Here is a 21,754-nt window from a genome sequence, read left to right as displayed (position 1 = left end):
GATTCCCTCGTGGAGTGATTAACTACACTGTTTATATTCTGCCATATTACCAGTCGGCTTGCCATTGTTAAATGCGGTGGTTCACGCTTTCAGTTTCGTGCGAATGCTACCATCTATCCACGGTTTCTGGCTAGGGTAGGTTTTAATAGTCACAGTGGGTACTACAGAGTGCATCTCCTATACACTATACACTATATACGTGGATTCTGATGGTCAGACCAGCGTTGAATAGTACAAAGCACGGGCACTTCCTGTTTGAGGTTCTGCCTACAGGATGGGAGGAGCAAGATGGCATCGTGGTCAGATTTGCCGAAAGGAGGGCGGGGGAGGGCCTTGTAAGCATCCCAGAGGTTTGAATAGCAATGATTGAGAGTCTTAGTGGAGCGAGTCGGACAGTCAATATGTCGGTAGAATTTCGGCAGCCTAGTCCTCAGATTTGCTTTGCTAAAATCCCCAGCTACAATAAATGCAGCCTCAGGATCTGTGGTTTCCCATTTGCAAAAATACTGCAAAAAATGTGACAAAGCAATTAACTTGTGTCCTGAATACGAAGTGTTGTGTTTGGGGCAAATCCAATACACCACATTACTGAGTACCACTCTCCATATTTTCAAGCATACTGATTACTGCATCATGTTACGGTTATGCTTGTAATCATTAAGGACTGGGGAGTTTTCCAGGATAAAAAAATAAACAAAATGGAGCTAAGCACAGGCAAAATCCTGGTTTAGTCTGCTTTCCACCAGACGCTGGGAGATGAATTCACCTTTTAGCAGGACAATAAACTACACTGGAGTTGCTTACCAAGAAGACAGTGAATGTTCCTCAGTGGCCAAGTAAGAGTTTTGACTTAAATCTGCTTGAAAACCTATGGCAAGACCTGAAAATGGTTGTCTAGCAAAGATATTTGACAGAGCTTGAAGAATTTCTTTGAGAATAATGAGAAAATATTGCAATCCAGTTAAGAAAATCTCTTAGAGACTTACCCAGAAACTCACAGCTGTAATCACTGCCAAGGTGATCTAACATGTATTGACTCAGGGGGTTGAAAACTTATGCAGTCAATTTACAGTATATTAGTGTTTTATTTTCACATAGTTTTTTTTACAAATGTTAGAATTTTTTTCCACTTTCACATTACAGAGTATTTTTTGTAGATCGCTGACAAAAATTATAATTAAATCCATTTGAATCCCACTTCGTAACACAATGTGGGGAGTCAAGGGGTGTGTGTCACGTCCTGACCAGCAGAGGGAGTAATCGTATTAGTTTTGGTCAGGACGTGGCAGAGGGTTTGTGTTTTGTATGTATTTCTACGTTCTGTCTAGTTTAGTTTTTCTATGTTTAGGATTGGGTGTTGGACTCTCAATTGGAGGCAGGTGTTTCTAGTTGCCTCTGATTGAGAGTCCTATATATAGGTGTGTGTTTGGTTTGGTATTTTGTGGGTAGTTGTCTTTAGCACTGCTGTAGTAGTATAGCCTGTTAAACTGTCGGTCTGTCGTTCTTCGTTTTGTTGTTTTGGTGTTCACTTTATTTCAAATAAATATTCAAGATGAGCATCCACATTCCTGCTGCATTTTGGTCCTCTCTACCCGAAGACAGCCGTTACAGTGTGAATATTTTCTGAAGGGACTGTAGGCCTGGGCTACAATATTGTGCCCATATTAAGACATTTATTTAATACCATAATTTAACCAAATTCTGTAGGCTATATATATACAACATTCTGACAGTATGAACACATTTATTTTAGGCTATAATTTAACCAATTTCTGTAGGCCATACATACAATATTCTGCCTGTATGAACACATTTATTTTAGGCCATAATTTAACCAAATTCTGTAGGCTATACAGTGAGGGAAAAAAGTATTTGATCCCCTGCTGATTTTGTATGTTTGCCCATTGACAAAGAATTGATCAGTCTATAATTTTAATGGTAGGTTTATTTGAACAGTGAGAGACAGAATAACAACAAAAAAATCCAGAAAAATGCATGTCAAAAATGTTATAAATTGATTTGCATTTTAATGAGGGAAATAAGTATTTGACCCCCTCTCAATCAGAAAGATTTCTGGCTCCCAGGTGTCTTTTATACAGACAGCTGAGATTAGGAGCACACTCTTAACCTGTCTGGGCTAGGGGGCAGTATTTTCACGGCCGGATAAAAAACGTACCCGATATAAACTGGTTACTACTCTTGCCCAGAAATGAGAATATGCATAATATTAGTAGATTTGGAAAGAAAACCCTAAAGTTTCTAAAACTGTTTGAATGGTGTCTGTGAGTATAACAGTACTCAATTGGCAGGCCAAAGCCTGAGAAGATTCCAAACAGGAAACGCTCTCTCTGACTAATTCTTGGCCTTCTTGATCATCTCTAACCAAAACAGGGGATCTCTGGCATGACGTGACATTTTCTAACGCTCCCATAGGCTCTCAGAAGACGCCAGAAAGATGAATGGTGGCTTTGCAGGCCCTGGCTGAAAAACATTAGCGCATTTTGTAAGTGGTCGATCTGAGGACAATGAGACTGGAGGCGCGTGCATGAGCCGACACCATGTTTACTTTCTCTCTCTTTGAACGAAAACAACGACTCCCGGTCGGAATATTATCGCTTTTTTACGAGAAAAATAGCATAAAAATAGATTTTAAACAGCGTTTGACATGCTTCGAAGTACGGTAATGGAACATTTTGAATTTTTTTGTCACGAAACGCGTCGGGCGTGTCACCCTTGTTTACCCTTCGGATAGTGTCTTGAACGCACGAACAAAACGCCGCTATTTGGATATAACTATGGATTATTTTGAACCAAACCAATATTTGTTATTGAAGTAGAAGTCCTGGGAGTGCATTCTGACAAAGAACAGCAAAGGTAATCAAACTTTTCTAATAGTAAATCGGAGTTTGGTGAGTACCACACTTTGGTGGGTGTCAAAATAGCTAGCCGTGATGGCCGGGCTATCTACCTAGAATATTGCAAAATGTGCTTTCACCGAAAAGCTATTTTAAAATCGGACATAGCGAGTGCATAAAGGAGTTCTGTATCTATAATTTAATTCTTAAAATAATTGTTATGTTTTTTGTGAACGTTTATCGTGAGTAATTTAGTAAATTCACCGGAAGTGTTCGGTGGGAATGCTAGTCACATGCTAGTCACATGCTAATGTAAAAAGCTTGTTTTTGAAGATCATCAAAGGTTAGTGCTGCATTTAGCTGTGGTTTGGGTTTAAGTGACATTGTATGCTAGCTTGAAAAATGGGTGTCTGATTATTTCTGTCTGGATACTCTGCTGACATAATCTAATGTTTTGCTTTCGTTGTAAAGCCTTTTTGAAATCGGCCAGTGTGGTTAGATTAACGAGAGTCTTGTCTTTAAAATGGTGTAAAATAGTCATATGTTTGAGAAATTGAAGTAATAGCATTTCTAAGGTATTTGAATATCGCGCCACGGGATTACACTGGCTGTTGAGTAGGTCCCACTGGCCCAGAGCGGTTAAGTAGCAAGCTAAGGTGACAATAATGCCTGCCATGGACGTTTCCTAGTTGTTTAGAATGTTCAGAACCATAGTGGAAGAACACGTTTAAAGCCTCAAAGGACAAGATTATCCAATTTTCAAAACAAGTCGGTTTTTGCTAGCCACAGCAGTCAACTAGCTAGCTACGTAGCCACAGCATGTCAACTAGCTAGCTAGGTGGTTGTTTAGCTTTCTAGCATATTCACTCATTTGTTTGTAAACAATTAACAAGCTAGTTAGCTACCAAACGTTCTTGTTAAACTGTCATCAAAGAAGCTAGCAAGCAAAATGCCAAATAACAGTCTAAAAACCACCTGAGGTCAAATTGAGCAAGATTTGACCGTTCAGACACATGTCGCATGACCTACGAAGGTGGTTTGAAATGTGGCTGGAAATGTCTGCTTCCATGTGCTTTTTGGCTGTTCAAACTGTTGGAAAATATACAGATTCTAATCGGATATGCAACATTTTTTGGAGGGGAATCACTTCAAACTGGGAGTATGAAGAAGGCTAAAGAGGTTACACAGCTTAATAAAACAAAGCTTTCCAAAACAAGGTGCATGCACTTCTACAATCAAACAAACAACAAACATAACTATTTGAAGGTTGCATTTTAATAAGATAAGTAAGCACAAGTTTCTACATTTCTATGTTTTAAATATCATTTAATCTACATTTTATATATAAACCAAGCGATTAGATAAATAACAGCCATGTGAAGCAGGGTAGCAGGGGGTTCCTTAGTAAGCAGCGAGTGGATTGGTGCTGGACTAGTCCCATCTGGATTAGTACGGATCCCATTTACACCAGCGTGTTGCTGCGTGTCTTGCGGGCAGGCACCCTAATGGCTCTGTGGCAGTCGCTGTGTCTGCAGCTACACTCCTCCACGTGTAGGTAGGTGTAGGGCACCACATCTCCATTCAGACACTGTAGGTTCACCGTACGGTTACTGGACCGGGACTCCTGGCAACAGGCACACGAGTGGTCCAGAGACGCAGCCATCGCAGAATACCTGGAGGACGGGAGTGAAAAAGAGAGGTGTTCACAGAGATTAAGAGATCATCTACTCCCCAAGAGACAAAGACACCTCAACAAATGACATGTTTCACAAAACACAAATACATATGGGGGTTTGTCCCAGATACAGATTAAACCTAGTCCTGGAATAAGAACCATGTTCAATGGAGATTCATTTAAAATGATTTTCAGTCCATCACTCTGCTTAAACTGGATACTGGAAACACCCCCATGGTGTTGTGGCTGTTATGAGGCTCCACTTGGTTGTGATATTAGCATTGTTTCCACACTCACTTGGTGAAGGTGTTGCAGGATCCCTCACAGTACGGCATCTCCACCTCCTCAATAGACTGGCAGCTCATGTGGTTGATGAAACTCTTCATGGATCCTATCTTACAGGCCTTGTCCTTCTCCACACCTGGTATTGGAGGGAGACACAACATTAAACATGATCTGTCTGGAAAGACCATGAAAAAGAGCTGCACCTGTTTGAGTTCACTGACTACAAGGTGGCTCTCCTTCTCAATCATTATCAATTATGAATATCAGTGGTTTTATGATGCATGAATCTGATCACATTCCAATCTTGATATGAAATTGTTAACAGCTTTGAATATTTCATTTTCATACTTACAAATTCTACAGCAGCCGTTTGCAGCGGTCTGAATTGAACCCTGTGGTGAAAAAAAGTTTCAATGTTATCTTTACATAATACATTTCATATTAGGATAAGTGAAGAAATGTTTCTGTCAAATGAAAACTGGTATAGTGTGTGTACTGTACTGTCGATCTGATGAAAATGATTGTGGATCGAAACATTGTCAATAAGGTTGGTAATCGAGAGCATTTGCAGTGAGCAGGCGTTTCTGTTCTGGTTATGTTGAGTACTGTACTGTACTCACAGGCTGACCTTTCTGTTCTTGTTATGTTGTGTACTGTACTCACAGGCTGGCCTTCCTGTTGTTGTTATGTTGTGTACTGTACTCACAGGCTGGCCTTTCTGTTCTTGTTATGTTGTGTACTGTCCTCACAGGCTGGCCTGTCTCTTCTTGCTATGTTGAGTACTGTACTCAGAGGCTGGCCTTTCTGTACTTGTTATGTTGTGTACTGTACTCACAGGCTGACCTTTCTGTTCTTGTTATGTTGTGTACTGTACTCACAGGCTGGCAGTTGGCCTCCTGGAAGGGTGGGCAATGGATGTTGGAGCTCTGGGTCAGATAACTATCACCATTTTTCACACAGCTGTACTGCCGGCACTTATCACCAGGAGCTGACCATGTATCTCCATGCTGGGCACACACACACACACACACACACACACACACACACACACACACACACACACACACACACACACACACACACACACACACACACACACACACACACACACACACGTTTGACATTAAATGTTTGTCATTTAGCAGACGCTCTTATCCAAAACGTTTTACATTAGTGCATTTGTCTTAAGATAGTGAGACAAGTGAGACAACAACATATAACATTCGTAGGGGGTGGGGCGGACTGGGATTTATTTAACAAGCTCTTTAAAGATGTAGGGTGTCAGAGGTTTTAGGAAGATGGGCAGGCACTCCGCTGTCCTCATATTATGGGGAAGCTTGTTCCACACACACACACCCACAAACAATATAAACATTTATCAGAGAACTACTTACTACTTCTTAGTTAATCTGTGATAGTTAAACTGACAGAAACGATACCTACCTTCAACAACTGCTTGGTCCCATTGATCTGGAGGACACAGTGGGTCTGAACACATTTACCACAGCAGTCATCTGAAGAATAGCCTGGCTCCTGGTACTCATATCCCTGCAGGAGAAGAGGAACACATGAGTGACTTGCTACAACACCTAAAAATAATGATAACGATAATAATAATACATGGTATTAAAGAGTGAATACAACCGATTGCCTTCCCAGTAGACTCAATAGAATAGAATAACTCAAGAACAGATGTCTCACCGCCCGGATGGCTCACCACCAATTGAGAATTATTTTTAAATCAAGGACTAGGCTTAATCTGTCGGCAGTTCTGAATCAGACAAGGTTTACTTACTTACTTAATCTGGGTCTAGGAAACCAGCCGATTAAAGTATAAAAACTTGTTGACTGAATAGATTTATGCTACTCAATGGTATTTCATCTTTTGGTAAATATTTGAAATTTGAGCAGACACGGCAGCTATACCAGTTCTTACCTTTTCACAATCTTCGTCACATTGCATGAATCCACAGTCAATTTGGTAATGACCAGACTTGGGGTCCACTTTGTTGGTGCAGGTGCACTCCTGGCACTCTGATCCTGGTACTTTAGAATTAGGCTAGAAGAACAAGTAAGTCATCATATTTTACACGTTACTTCAGGGGAACCAGACAAGGATACCCACTGTCTCTAACACAGGGGGACCAGGATACCCACTGTCTCTAACACAGGGGAACCAGGATACCCACTGTCTCTAACACAGGGGAACCAGGATACCCACTGTCTCTAACACAGGGGAACCAGGATACCCACTGTCTCTGACACAGGGAAACCAGGATAACCACTGTCTCTAACACAGGGGAACCAGGATACCCACTGTCTCTAACACAGGGGAACCAGGATACCCACTGTCTCTAACACAGGGGAACCAGGATACCCACTGTCTCTGACACAGGGGAACCAGGATACCCACTTTCTCTAACACAGGGGAACCAGGATACCCACTGTCTCTGGCACAGGGGGAAAAGGATACCCACTTTCTCTAACACAGGGGAACAAAGATATCCACTGTCTGTAGCACATGGAAACCAGTATACCCACTCGTTCCGACAAAGGGGAACAAGGATACCCACTGTCTCTGACATAGGGGAACCAGGATACCCACTTTCTCTAACACAGGGGAACCAGGATACCCACTGTCTCTGGCACAGGGGGAAAAGGATACCCACTTTCTCTAACCATGATACCCACTGTCTCTGACACATTGGAACAAGGAAACCCACTCTCTCCGACACTATTTGACATGAACCCTTATAGAATATGAGATGTAATGTACATGTACTGCAATATATTAAAACAAGTATATCTAGAGTGTTTATTTATGTAATGAACATTTCAGATGAGAGAGCAGAATAGTTTGTCATTACCAGGTATTCAATGCCTTTGTGAAGACAAACTCTTTTAGGCTCTGGAAGAGACAAGAGACACAAACAACCAATTGAGAGAGAGACACAGACAACCAATCCATGGGGCTGTCTAAAAGAACTGGTATTACCTCAGCAATACAAACACAGCAATACAAGATAGTCTAGATATAGGTAAAGAGACCATGTCACATGTAGATAGTCTAGATATAGGTAAAGAGACCATACCACATGTAGATAGCCTAGATAGTCTAGATATAGGTAAAGAGACCATATCACATGTAGATAGTCTAGATAGTCTAGATATAGGTAAAGAGACCATACCACATGTAGATAGCCTAGATAGTCTAGATATAGGTAAAGAGACCATACCACATGTAGATAGCCTAGATAGTCTAGATATAGGTAAAGAGACCATACCACATGTAGATAGTCTAGATAGTCTAGATATAGGTAAAGAGACCATACCACATGTAGATAGTCTAGATAGTCTAGATATAGGTAAAGAGACCATACCACATGTAGATAGTCTAGATAGTCTAGATATAGGTAAAGAGACCATACCACATGTGTGCTCTGGACAGCATTTTCCCTCAGGGACTGACACCACTGGCACGAACCCAATAGGACAGTTCATGTTGGTAGGTGGGCAAGTGCTGCTGTCACAACCTAGGAGGGGAAACAATAACAGAGTATGGACATCATAATATGAGCTGATTCATGTCTTCACTATGTGGGTGTTTTCAACACGACTGAGCTGAGCCCAGCTGTACGGCGCTGGCCTTGTTACACATCCACCATAGTTCCTGGGACCGTGCTGGAAAGGACAATGTGAAAAGAACATATCCAAGCCAGCACAGTACGGTTCAGGTCGGCACAATACTGTTGAAATAGATCTGATTATAATATGTAAGGTAAAAAAGTGTTGGGAGATCCTTACGGCAGACGAGGCTGGAGCAGCATGGATCCGATGGATCGGTTTGGTTGACATATACAAAGCCTGGCCCAGTGCATATCTCTAATGGTGGTTTGGAGCAGACCTTGGGTTTACAGGTCACAGTCTTGGTGGACTCCAAACAAACGCAATCCTGGCACTTGTACTCAAACCTCTCGTTGAACTGTGATGAGATACAACAAGAAGGGAGTGTGATTCTATCAATGGGTTTGGTCAAATGTAGTGCACTAAATAGGGCATAGGGGGCTAAATATAGGGCATAGAGGGGGCCATTTTGGTTTCAGACAATGTGGATAATGCTGTGTGGACGCTGTAAGTAGGTCCTCATAGAAACCTCTGGCATCATCCATGACAGAGCCAATGGACTAGATAACAGGCTATATTAATTAGTATAATAAAATAACGATGAATCAAAACCAAAAGGCCTTACTTACCTCTCGCGGAACACCTTCAGGGTCAATGCATCCTTCAAAAACACAAACACGACAATTTAGTAGAACTTTCATAGACCTGAAACATCCTTGAAAAGGCTAAGTCCTATCGATCTTCTCTGTATCATCCACATGAAATGGACCAATGTCAGTAACTGGGAACACTCACCACACTTATCAACACAGATCCCTGAGTCCTTGTTAAAGAGTTTCATCCCATCAGGACAGAAGCAGCCTTCTGTGGTGAAGTTCATCCTAGACTCGTCTGGACTGTAGAACACAACATTACAGTGACAACTCCGATTTCCTATCTACAGCAACTCTATCTTTAACTGTAGGTAGGTATTTTCTCTCTGTCTTATTTGACAGTCATAACGTTGTCTACCTCAGTTAACATAAAACATGAAAGCAAGGATTATTTTGCACTACCACTCTCTAAATAGAAACCTACTTGTCATCACAGGTTGGCTGTTCGGCAGGACCGCAGGGCTTGTAGACTTTGTCAGCTGGGCAGTCGCTGGCTGTTGAAGAAAGATACAACTCAGTCTATAGTGACACCCGGACCCCCTGTCTCAGTCTCCAGTATATATACTGCAATAGTCTATGTTCCAGGGGGATAGGGTCAGTCTGTCCTATCTGGTATAACTATCCTGTCTCCTCTGGTGTCCTGTGTTATCTTAAGTGTGCTACTAATTCTTCTCTCTCTCTCTCTCTCTCTCTCTCTCTCTCTCTCTCTCTCTCTCTCTCTCTCTCTCTCTCTCTCTCTCTCTCTCTCTCTCTCTCTCTCTCTCTCTCTCTCTACCTTCACAGAGGACCTGAGCCCAAGGACCATGCCTCAGGACTATCTGGCCTGACGACTCCCGGCTGTGCCTGTCCCCAGTCAACCTGGTCGTAATGCTGATCCAATTTCTGCTGTTGTGACTGCAGCTATGGAACCCTGTCCTGTTCACCGGATGTGCTTGTCCCGGACCTGCTGTTGTGACTGCGGCTATGGAACCCTGTCCTGTTCAAAGGATGTGCTTGTCCCGGAACTGCTGTTTCGACCTTCTCTCTCTCTCTCTCTCTCTCTCTCTCTCTCTCTCTCTCTCTCTCTCTCTCTCTCTCTCTCTCTCTCTCTCTCTCTCTACCGAACCTGCTGTTGAACAATCTGGCCTTAATGGCCATGTACTCTTATAATCTCCACCCAGCACAACCAGAAGAGGACTGGCCACCCCTCAGATTCTGGTTCCTCTCTAGGTTTCTTCCTAGGTTCCTGCCTTTCTAGGGAGTTTTCCCAAGCCACTGTGCTTCTACATCTGAATCGTTTGCTGTTTGGGGTTTTAGGCTGGGTTTCTGTATTAGCACTTTGTGACAACTGCTGATGTAAAAAGTGTTATCACCATTGAAAAATGTTCTGACTAATTATTTACAATCACTTGATTGTTGGACTGAAGCCCCATACTATATTACACATTACAAAGGGGAACCAGACAAGGACGTCCACTCTCTCCATAATTTATCACCTCAAATACAAAAATGCACTAATCCAATATTTACAAATAGAATCCCCCTCCTCTATTGTGTTATCATCTATAACACATACTAAGTTGTGTTAGTATAGTATTGTTCCTGGTCTCATCAACACAGTTCCTGGTTCCTGGTCATCTACACAGTATTTCTTATCTCTTCAATGGTGGACTTATTTATCTATCCTTATTAGGTGAGTCCTATTTAACATGGTGAGTCTGGATTTTTACAATGAGTACAGTAACCCTACCACATAGGGCGGTGTGGTTTCTCCAGTAGATGCATACTCCAAACTGGGCACAGGCAGCAGCGTAAGTCTGCAGACTGGTGCACTCCACCGCTGGGTTGGACACGTGGCAGCTGTCATAGACACAGCCCTTGTAGAAGTTGTCAGGTGAGACAAATGGATGACAGGCTGCAAAAATGCTGTGGATTGAAAACCAGAGATGAAGGTATATGAGAAACAGACCTTCCTAATACACTGTAAGAATCACATATGTTTCTGTCATACACAAAACACACTTCTGTGTATAGTTTAGGGGTAAAGAGCTATATTTGTGCATGTGAGATTTTAGTCTGTGATAAGTTAGATTGTTGATTGTTACAACAGGACTTCTAACTTTACTCAAACTCCTGACAGACTGTTCAATGGAGTAGCTGGCCACTCCTGACAGACTGTTCAATGGAGTAGCTGGCCACTTCTGACAGACTGTTCAATTAAGTAGCTGGCCACTCCTGACAGACTGTTCAATGAAGTAGCTGGCCACTCCTGACAGACTGTTTAATGGAGTAGATGATTACATTCCCACACATTCCAGGCATTTGGGTAATTTACATGTGATCACCCTAAGCAGGACATTTTATTAGAGAACTTGTACAGTGCCTTTAGGAAGGTTGACCTTTCCTTCAGGAGATCACAGTTCTTTAGGAAGGTTTACCTGTCCTTCAGGAGATCACAGTGCCTTTAGGAATGTTTACCTGTCCTTTAGGAGATCACAGACAGAGGAGTCTGGCTTGCATGGCTTCTGTGTGGGTTCAGGGAGAGGAGAGTTGGTGGGGATTCCAGGTGGCACATGGCAGTCAGGCTGGTAGAGGTCCTTGGCTGGCCAGTAGTCTGCCATCACAGCACAGTTCTCCACCAGCTGACCTCCAGGCAACATGCAGTCATCAGCCTGGTTGTTGCTACATGTTCCTGAAAGAGATGCATACAGTTCAGGTTCAAGTCGTTTATTTTGCCATTTGCAGCTATTAAAAGTAATACATACATTTGAAATCTTTGTTGGAGCTTTCTCACATTTAGTACAGCACATACAGTAAAAATATCAGACACAGACATCAGACAGGAAAGCCCAAACCATTGTTTGCTAGCCTGGTCCCTGATCAGTTTGTGTTGTCTTGCCAAACCCTATGGTTCGATATCTGACAACAACCATAGGATTTTGGTAAAAAAAAGAACCCAAACAGATCTGGGACCAGGCTAGTTGTTCACCTCCAACCTTGGATAAATGATTTCCATCAATTCAAAGACCGCTGCATTACGCTTTCTCACACCATGCTCAGAATACCAAGTGACCGTTCTCTGTTTAAGTTAAGTGATTCACAATAATTTCTCAGCTCTTATAGCTGTTTGTTTAAATGCACACGATACATAGTTTGAGGACAACAAATGAATGAAACTAAGTCCTTACCACAATGACCCTGTGTATTGTTGCCGAAGTGTTGCCAAGGAAGGTTGACGCTGAAGCCAGTGACACCAAAGGTAACTACCACCTGGAGTTGTGCTATCTCCAAGACCATGTTGATACCAGAGTTCATCACCTTCACACCGTGCCGTGTGAAGGGTAGTCTCAGGGAAACTCCACCAATAAGAGCCTGAAGGACAGATGGCAGGGAGAGAGGGATGAAAGAGAGACGGACGGATGGGGGATAGAAAAGGATAGGAAAAAGGGATGGAAGAGAGAGAGAGATCAATCCATCTTCAGGATCTCTTAAAGAAAGACAAGGTGACTTACTAATATCATGACACTACAGGTTGAATTAAGTTGATGGAGAACATCAAACTCTTATTTTGTATCAATGAAAGCTACGGATGTTGAGAACTAATGCACAATTCAGTTCAGAGAATGAAATAATGGAAAATAATTGTCTTTCATTTTCAAATTTTCTAAGAAATCATTTTTCAGTCCTTCAGGCCCCAAATCCAGCCATTCAACGTATTTATGGTTTTAATTGCTTATATTGATTTCTGAGCCAGTTTATCCACTGAAGTTACCTCCAACTGAGCAGCTCCAATGAGGTTGTGATTCTTCAGTGTTATAACTGTTGAGCGGTAGGACACGATGATGGCTCGAGGACAAGACACATCCTCGGTGGGATCACAGTTGACGTTGTCGATGTAGATCTTAAAGTGGTGACGTGGCCACATCTCCTCCATCAGCACATAGGTACAGTTCCCTTGGAAGCTGTAGAAGAGCCCGTCGAAGGTGATATAATGGGGGTCTCCCCAACCCTCACAGACGCCTGTCATGAAAATATACACTTTTATATAGCAGACAGACATTACGATCCTCTGTCAAAAAAAATGTATGAAGTAATATTTATATTGAGTATTATTCCAAATGTTAGTGATAAGGACGTGTATGTTATTAGTTACAGAAACTGGACATGGCCATCTACCTTCCTGACCAGGTCAGAGGAGAAGAAGAAGAAGCTTTCACAACTCACAGTCACACACGTAGTGTTGGCAGCAGTAGAACTCATCCCACTGTAGCACTGGTGTCTTGCCATTGGTACATGTGATTGGCTCAGGCTCTGGGCATTCATATGGAATGATCTCAATGGTGTTGTTTTCAATACATCTGGCCAAAGTGCAGTTGCAGAGCCAGAAAGTCTCATTTTGCTGATGTTTCGAGAGAAAGAAAATTACAAGTCATCAGAGTTCTTTCACAATACACACAGGAATCAATTGCTAAGTCTCTGAAAGGACTTTTCCACCTCATTGACTTCAAATGTTGGCTATGTGTAATCGAAGTTAAGGGAGCCCAGTTGATTATGTGATGGTTATATTGAGGTACTTACCACTTTGTCCCACTCAGGACAAGTGATTGGTGGTGGGGTTGGTGTCCCAGTTGTGGTTGGTATTGAACTGACTACACCTCCTACTGTCGGACCAGTTATTGTAGGACCAGTGACAACTGATTCATGGGTTGTTGGTGATATGGATGTCATTGGAGTTGTGGATTCTGTTGTAGTTGGTGGTTTAGGTGTTGTTGTAGGAGCTTTAGTGGTTGTGGTGTCTATAGAGGTGGTTGTGGTTGGTTTTTCAGTAGTCCTGGGGGTTGTGGTTGATTCTTCTGTTGTCGTTGGGGTTGTGGTTGGTTTTTCAGTTGTCCTGGGGGTTGTGGTTGATTCTTCTGTTGTCCTGGGGGTTGTGGTTGATTCTTCTGTTGTCGTTGGGGTTGTGGTTAGAGTTATGGCTTCCGTTGTAGTTGGTGGTTTAGGTGTGGTTGTTGTTGGTGGTATTGGTGTTGTTGTTGTTGGTTTTGTTGTTGTTGGTGGAATTGGTGTTGTTGTTGGTGTTGTTGTTGTTAGTGGTATTGGTGTGGTAGTTGTTGGTGGTATTGGTGTTGTTGTTGTTGGTTTTGTTGTTGTTGGTGGTATTGGTGTGGTTGTTGTTGTTGGTGGTACTGGTGTTGTTGTTGGTGGTGGTGGTGGTGTTGGTGTTGTTGTTGGTATTGGTGTTGTTGTTGGTGTTGTTATTGGTGTTGTTGTTGTCGGTGGTATTGGTGTTGTTGTTGGTGTTGTTGTTGGTGGTGGTGGTGTTGGTGTTGTTGTTGGTATTGGTGTTGTTGTTGGTGTTGTTATTGGTGTTGTTGATGTTGGTGGAATTGTTGTTGTTGTTGTTGTTGTTGGTGGTGGTGTTGGTGGTGTTGTTGGTGGTATTGGTGTTGGTGTTGTTGTTGTTGGTGGAACTGGTGTGGTTGTTGTTTTTGTTGGTGGCATAGGTGTTGTTGTTGTTGGTGTTGGTGGTATTTGTGTGGTTGTTGTTGGCATTTGTGTGGTTGTTGTGGTTGTTGCTGGTGTTGTTGTTGGTGGTATTGGTGTGGTAGTTGTTGGTGGTGTTGTTGTTGTTGGTGGTGGTATTGGTGTTGTTGTTGTTGGTGGTGTTGTTGTTGGTGGTGGTATTGGTGTTGTTGTTGGTGGTGTTGGTGTTGTTGTTGTCGGTTTTGGTGTGGTTGTTGTTGGCATTGGTGTGGTTGTTGTTGTTGTTGGTGGTGTTGGTGGTATTGATGTTGTTGTTGTTGGTGGAATTGGTGGTGTTGTTGTTGGTGGTATTGGTGTGGTTGTTGATGGTGGTGTTGGTGTGGTTGTTGTTGTCATTGGTGTTGTTGTTGTTGGTGGTGGTGGTGTTGTTGTTGTTGGTGTTGGTGGTATTTGTGTGGTTGTTGTTGGCATTTGTGTGGTTGTTGTGGTTGTTGCTGGTGTTGTTGTTGGTGGTATTGGTGTGGTAGTTGTTGGTGGTGTTGTTGTTGTTGGTGGTGGTATTGGTGTTGTTGTTGTTGGTGGTGTTGTTGTTGGTGGTGGTATTGGTGTTGTTGTTGGTGGTGTTGGTGTTGTTGTTGTCGGTTTTGGTGTGGTTGTTGTTGGCATTGGTGTGGTTGTTGTTGTTGTTGGTGGTGTTGGTGGTATTGATGTTGTTGTTGTTGGTGGAATTGGTGGTGTTGTTGTTGGTGGTATTGGTGTGGTTGTTGATGGTGGTGTTGGTGTGGTTGTTGTTGTCATTGGTGTTGTTGTTGTTGGTGGTGGTGGTATTGGTGTGGTTGTTGTTGGTGGTATTGGTGTTGTAGTTGTTGGTGGTGTTGGTGTTGTAGTTGTTGGTTGTGTTGGTGGTGGTATTGGTGTGGTTGTTGTTGGTATTGGTGTGGTATCTGTTGGTGGTGTTGGTGTTGTTGTTGTTGTTATTGGTGTGGTTGTTGTTGGTGGTATTGGTGTTGTTGTTGTTGTTGGTGGTATTGGTGTTGTAGTTGTTGGTGGTAATGGTGTTGTTGTTGTTGGTGGTATTGGTGTTGTAGTTGTTGTTGGTATTGGTGTTGTTGTTGTTGTTGTTATTGGTGTGGTTGTTGTTGGTGGTATTGGTGTGCTTGTTGGTGGTGGTATTGGTGTGGTTGTTGTTGGTGGTATTGGTGTGGTTGTTGTTGTTGTTGGTGGTGTTGGTGTTGTTGTTGGTGGTGGTGTTGGTGTGGTTGTTGTTGGTATTGGTGTGGTTGTTGTTGGTGGTATTGGTGTTGTTGTTGTTGTTGGTGGTATTGGTGTTGTTGTTGTTGGTGGTATTGGTGTTGTAGTTGTTGTTGGTATTGGTGTTGTTGTTGTTGTTGTTATTGTTGTGGTTGTTGTTGGTGGTATTGGTGTGGTTGTTGTTGGTGGTATTGGTGTCGTTGTTGTTGGTGGTATTGGTGTTGTAGTTGTTGGTGGTGTTGGTGTTGTAGTTGTTGGTGTTGTTGTTGTTGTGTATGTTGTTGTTGGTGGTATTGGTGTTGTAGTTGTTGGTGTTGTTGTTGTTGTGTATGTTGTTGTTGGCATTGGTGTGGTTGTTGTTGGTGGTATTGGTGTTGTAGTTGTTGGTGGTATTGGTGTTGTTGTTGTTGGAGGTATTGGTGTGGTTGTTGTTGGTATTGGTGTAGTTGTTGTTGGTATTGGTGTGGTTGTTGTTGTTGTTGTTGTTGGTATTGGTGTGGTTGTTGTTGGTGGTATTAGTGTTGTTGTTGTTGGAGGTATTGGTGTGGTTGTTGTTGGTATTGGTGTAGTTGTTGTTGTTGGTGGTATTGGTGTGGTTGTTGTTGTTGTTATTGGTGTGGTTGTTGGTGGTATTGGTGTGGTTGTTGTTGGTGGTTTTGGGCTGGTAGATGTTGGTGGTGGTGTTGCTGCTGTTGTTGGTTTTGGTGATGTTGTTGATAAACATTCAACGCAACAGAGGACTCTAATCTTATAGTTCTTGCACTTAAATGGTCTCTGAGTCTGTTTATTTTCTTCACATATTAAACCGAAGTCAACATCGCACTCCACAACTTGTCCTGTCGAAGCTACATAGTCCTCTAAGCTCGTATCAGGGTAGTCTGTAGCTACACATTCAATATCCTGTGGATCTTCACACACTTCTTTTCCACTCTGTGTGATATTCCAATACGTTTCCCAGTCACTCTTGTCTTTATCATCATCTTCATCATACCATTCTGACCACTCACAGGTAGGAATACAAGGAGTAGTTGTTGGCTCTGTTGTCTGGGGGGTAGTTGTTGGTGGTATTGGTGTTGTAGTTGTTGGTGGTATTGGTGTTGTTGGTGTTGGTGCTGTTTTTGTTGTTGTTGTTATTGGTGTGGTTGTTGTTGGTGGTGTTGGTGTTGTTGTTGGTGGTGGTATTGGTGTTGTTGTTGGTGGTGGTGTTGGTGTTGTAGTTGTTGGTGGTATTGGTGTTGTAGTTGTTGGTGGTATTGGTGTTGTAGTTGTTGGTGTTGTTGTTGTTGTTGGTATTGGTGTGGTTGTTGTTGGCATTGGTGTTGTTGTTGTTGATGGTGGTGGTGGTTTTGGTGTTGTTGTTGGTGGTGTTGGTGTGGTTGTTGTTGGTGGTGTTGTTGTTGTTGGTGTTGGTGTGGTGGTTGTTGTTGTTGTTGGTGGTATTGGTGTGGTTGTTGTTGGTTGTGTTGTTGTTGTTGTTGTTGTTGTTGTTGGTGTTGTTGTTGTTGTTGTTGGTGGTGGTGTTGGTGTGGTTGATGTTGGCATTGGTGTGGTGGTTGTTGTTGTTGGTGGTGTTGGTGGTGTTGGTGTGGTTGTTGTTGGTGGTATTGGTGTGGTTGATGTTGGCATTGGTGTGGTGGTTGTTGTTGTTGGGGGTGTTGGTGTTGGTGTTGTTGTTGGTGGTGGTATTGGTGTTGTTGTTGTTGGTATTGGTGTGGTTGTTGTTGGTGGTGTTGGTGTGGTTGTTGTTGGCATTGGTGTGGTTGTTGTTGTTGGTGGTTGTGTTGGCTTTGGTGTTGTTGTTGTTGGTGGTATTGGTGTGGTTGTTGTTGGTGGTATTGGTGTTGTAGTTGTTGGTGTTGTTGGTGTTGTAGTTGTTGGTGGTGTTGGTGTTGTTGTTGTTGGTATTGGTGTTGTAGTTGTTGGTGTTGTTGTTGTTGTAGTTGTTGGTGGTGTTAGTGTTGTTGTCGTTGGTATTGGTGTGGTTGTTGTTGGTACTGGTGTTGTTGTTGTTGATGTTGGTATTAGTGTTGTTGTTGTTGGTGGTATTGGTGTTGTTGTTGTTGTTATTGGTGTGGTTGTTGTTGGTGGTATTAGTGTTGTTGTTGTTGGAGGTATTGGTGTGGTTGTTGTTGGTGTTGGTGTTGTAGTTGTTGGTGTTGTTGTTGTTGTAGTTGTTGGTGGTGTTGGTGTTGTTGTCGTTGGTATTGGTGTGGTAGTTGTTGGTGTTGTTGTTGTTGTAGTTGTTGGTGGTGTTGGTGTTGTTGTCGTTGGTATTGGTGTGGTTGTTGTTGGTATTGGTGTTGTTGTTGGTGGTATTGGTGTAGTTGTTGTTGTTGTTGGTATTGGTGTGGTTGTTGTTGTTGTTATTGGTGTGGTTGTTGTTGTTGGTATTGGTGTTGTTGTTGTTGGAGGTATTGGTGTGGTTGTTGTTGGTATTGGTGTGGTTGTTGTTGTTGGTATTGGTGTGGTTGTTGTTGTTGGTATTGGTGTGGTTGTTGTTGGTGGTATTGGTGTGGTTGTTGTTGGTGGTTTTGGGGTGGTAGATGTTGGTGGTAATTGTGTTGTTGTTGGTGGTGGTGTTGCTGTTGTTGTTGGTTTTGGTGATGTTGTTGATAAACATTCAACGCAACAGAGGACTCTAATCTTATAGTTCTTGCACTTAAATGGTCTCTGAGTCTGTTTATTTTCTTCACATATTAAACCGAAGTCAACATCGCACTCCACAACTTGTCCTGTCGAAGCTACAAAGTCCTCTAAGCTCATATCAGGGTAGTCTGTAGCTACACATTCAATATCCTGTGGATCTTCACACACTTCTTTTCCACTCTGTGTGATATTCCAATACGTTTCCCAGTCACTCTTGTCTTTATCATCATCTTCATCATACCATTCTGACCACTCACAGGTAGGAATACAAGGAGTAGTTGTTGGCTCTGTTGTCTGGGGGGTAGTTGTTGGTGGTATTGGTGTTGTAGTTGTTGGTGGTATTGGTGTTGTTGTTGTTGGTGTTGCTGTTGTTGTTGGTATTGGTGTTGTAGTTGTTGGTGGTATTGGTGTTGTTGTTGTTGGTGGTATTGGTGTTGTAGTTGTTGTTGGTATTGGTGTTGTTGTTGTTGTTGTTGTTGTTGTTGTTGGTATTGGTGTTGTTGTTGTTGTTGTTGTTGTTGTTGGCATTGGTGTTGTTGTTGGTGGTATTGGTGTTGTTGTTGGTATTTTTGTTGTTGTTGTTGGTGTTGGTGTGGTTGTTGTTGGTGTCGGTGTGGTTGTTGTTGGTGGTGGTATTGGTGTGGTGGTTGTTGTTGGTGGTATTGGTGTTGTTGTTGTTGTTGTTGTTATTGGTGTGGTTGTTGTTGGTGGTATTGGTGTTGTTGTTGTTGTTGGTGGTATTGGTGGTGATGGTGTGGTTGTTGTTGGCATTGTTGTGGTGGTTGTTGTTGGTATTGGTGTTGTTGTTGGTGGTGGTATTGGTGTTGTTGTTGGAGGTTCTGTTGTCAATGTGGTAGTTGTTGGTGTCCACGGTGTTGTTGGTGGTGTTGGTGTGGTTGTCTGGGGGGTTGTTGTTGGTGGTGTTGGTGTGGTTGTCTGGGGGGTTGTTGTTGGTGGTGGTGTTGTTGTTTTATTACATGTCTCAACACACTCCCCGGTCTCTTCATCAAATATAGGCGTTTCTGGAGGGCATTGTGGGTAACAACCTATAAAGAAGACAGTGTGATTTAGTTGTTTTGATTTAGTTATTACATTTAATAAAGTTGAGGTCAAAAAACATATCAATACTTTGTTTAAGAAGGGCATGTGCATATGGAACAAACATACAGGCTGGTGCCAATCAAATCAAATAGTATGCTGCCTCACCTTCCAGATTTGGAAGAGGGTTGTTACAGGTCCCATTTGGATTCAGACAGGTCTTGTAGCAAGGTGTGTGGCAAGGGCTGTAATGCCATTCACATTCACCTGGATCGTTGTAGTAGTCACAGAACACAGCTACAAGAGGGAAAACGTACAGGTTCATACACTGAATACACATTGCATGCCCTCAGCAAATGGCACCCTATTCCATTTGAAGTGCATTACTTTTTATCAGAACCCTAGGTACCCTGGTCAAAAGTGATCCACTATAACGTTACACATTAAGATATCTGTTTAAACCAACAAGCTAAAATATACTTTAGATCCACATCCTCACATTGTCTCCAAGTTTGGGTTCTTTCAACAACTTATTCATTTACTTAGCATTGTAAATTCTAATCAGTGAAATTACATCAGACATGTCAAATCATTTCAATGCCAAGCCTGACAGTCAAACAGTGGAAGTGTGTGACCTTTGGAACACAAGCATAATGAACCCCAAAAATATTTGTTGTACTTACGACAAATTTCTGGTGTTCTCCATGCAACACAGACTCCAGCTTCAGTGCAGGCCTGGGCGTAGGCTGCTACAGCTGTACAGAAACACTCACAGTCTCCACCAGTATCACAGGCACAGGAGTCTTTCACACAGTTCTCAAAGAACAGAGTAGGATCTACCTGTAAAACACATACAGAGAGAACACACAAGATGCACTAATATTGTATTTTTTAGTTTTGTTTGTTTCTTAGAGCATTTTTCAAAACACATATATCAACAGACATGTTCATGAATAAAATCATTGAGGATGACAAGAAAGTCAATGTTTTAAACGATTTGGGTGTATTTTTTGGTTCAGAAGTTTGACTGTCCACCAGTCTTTCAGTGTTCTGTCTGATACTTTCACTAGGTTTATAATTGTATGGTATATTCATAGCAATCCGCTGCAGCATTGTACCTTCTTGTGGCACGGTTGGAAAGTCTGTCCTGTGATGATGCTGCACTGCATCTTAGCCCAGTTGTGACGGTTGGGTCTGGCTCCACATGGGTCGACGTTGCTTTCTGCGTCGGGGCAAGTGCTTGACACTTTCCAGCTGTTAGCAAAATCCACAGGGCTGCTGACTATCAGCTGACCTTGCGTGGTGAAGTCATCTCTGCCGTCTCCATTATAGTTCCCACACAGGCCGCACACTGCTCCCTATAGACACATAGAAACGATAAGGCATACACAGTGGAACTGTATCAAATCAATCACTGTTAGCAATACACAATAATGTCTGATGTCTTGTTCATCTATTTCAAGTCTGTTTCATCACAGGTTCTGCTCTCTATGAGTTAACTCTTCAACACTAAACGTACACTATGCTGTGGCTCCAGGATGATGCGGACAGTAGTTTTGCGGTCCCACAGCACTGCGATCCCGATGTCTGACTCAACAATCAGGTACAGACCGACGGTCCTCACTCGGTACTGGATCTGAGAGCCCACTCCTAGGTCCACCACTTCATAGATTCCCTTTGATAGTTTCAGCTCTGTTCTCTGTAAGGATAAGGATTTAGCACTTCCTGTTCACAGACAATCAGGGTTGAAAAATTCTGGTAACTTTCCCCAAAATCCCAGGTTTTCCAGAAAGGATTTCAAGGAATTCCTCCTTATTCCTTCGTAATTTCAGAAAAATTGCAATTATGATTTGTGGAAAAACAGGGAATTTGGGGAAAGTTACCGGAATTTTGCAAAACTATGACAGACAATACACTTTCTAAAGCTTTTTATGAAGAAAAAAAAATGCTTGAATTTCGTACTGATTTTTGCAGTTAGTGGCTATTTGGAAGAAAGTTTTACTTGCAATGATTGTGATGGTGATTTTACCTACTTTAGTTGAATTCACTAATTGTACTGTCACTCTGAATAAGTCGCTCTGAATAAGAGCATTTGCTAAATAATGCAAAATTATGTATTTTTTGTGTGTTTGAATGTCAAATGATCTCTCATTATGATTCAACCGGTATAGAAAGGAGAATGGCTCATTATAAAGCCTAGAGTGGAGTAAATGGAATGGTATCAAACACAACAAAACCAGTCATGCATTTGATGCCCTTCCATT

The 21,754-nt window shown here is 42.3% G+C and overlaps 1 protein-coding gene across 1 annotated transcript in view; it reads right to left on the bottom strand.

Annotated features, from left to right (window-relative positions):
• Positions 1 to 4,112: 4,112 nt before the first annotated feature.
• Positions 4,113 to 21,754, bottom strand: part of LOC115193069 (mucin-2) — a 30,011-nt gene continuing 12,369 nt past the window's right edge. The window contains exons 22-46 of the mRNA XM_029752054.1: positions 21,010 to 21,189; positions 20,609 to 20,848; positions 20,174 to 20,330; positions 19,659 to 19,787; positions 19,299 to 19,498; positions 17,642 to 18,842; positions 17,184 to 17,320; positions 13,650 to 14,180; positions 13,296 to 13,470; positions 12,844 to 13,091; positions 12,260 to 12,443; positions 11,550 to 11,763; positions 10,822 to 10,997; positions 9,517 to 9,586; positions 9,235 to 9,335; positions 9,069 to 9,100; positions 8,620 to 8,797; positions 8,244 to 8,348; positions 7,683 to 7,723; positions 6,752 to 6,874; positions 6,259 to 6,363; positions 5,694 to 5,822; positions 5,168 to 5,207; positions 4,828 to 4,951; positions 4,113 to 4,528 (exon numbers count right to left, since the gene is read on the bottom strand). Of these exons, the coding sequence (XP_029607914.1) occupies positions 4,318 to 4,528; positions 4,828 to 4,951; positions 5,168 to 5,207; positions 5,694 to 5,822; positions 6,259 to 6,363; positions 6,752 to 6,874; positions 7,683 to 7,723; positions 8,244 to 8,348; positions 8,620 to 8,797; positions 9,069 to 9,100; positions 9,235 to 9,335; positions 9,517 to 9,586; positions 10,822 to 10,997; positions 11,550 to 11,763; positions 12,260 to 12,443; positions 12,844 to 13,091; positions 13,296 to 13,470; positions 13,650 to 14,180; positions 17,184 to 17,320; positions 17,642 to 18,842; positions 19,299 to 19,498; positions 19,659 to 19,787; positions 20,174 to 20,330; positions 20,609 to 20,848; positions 21,010 to 21,189 (5,031 nt within the window). The 3' untranslated portion in view covers positions 4,113 to 4,317. The remainder of the gene's footprint in view (positions 4,529 to 4,827; positions 4,952 to 5,167; positions 5,208 to 5,693; positions 5,823 to 6,258; positions 6,364 to 6,751; positions 6,875 to 7,682; positions 7,724 to 8,243; positions 8,349 to 8,619; positions 8,798 to 9,068; positions 9,101 to 9,234; positions 9,336 to 9,516; positions 9,587 to 10,821; positions 10,998 to 11,549; positions 11,764 to 12,259; positions 12,444 to 12,843; positions 13,092 to 13,295; positions 13,471 to 13,649; positions 14,181 to 17,183; positions 17,321 to 17,641; positions 18,843 to 19,298; positions 19,499 to 19,658; positions 19,788 to 20,173; positions 20,331 to 20,608; positions 20,849 to 21,009; positions 21,190 to 21,754) is intronic.

The sequence above is a fragment of the Salmo trutta genome, chromosome 4, assembly GCF_901001165.1.
Source record: "Salmo trutta chromosome 4, fSalTru1.1, whole genome shotgun sequence".
Taxonomy (NCBI): Eukaryota; Metazoa; Chordata; class Actinopteri; order Salmoniformes; family Salmonidae; genus Salmo; species Salmo trutta.
Note: the sequence above shows the minus strand (reverse complement) of the source record. Positions and strands in the feature narration are given on the sequence as shown.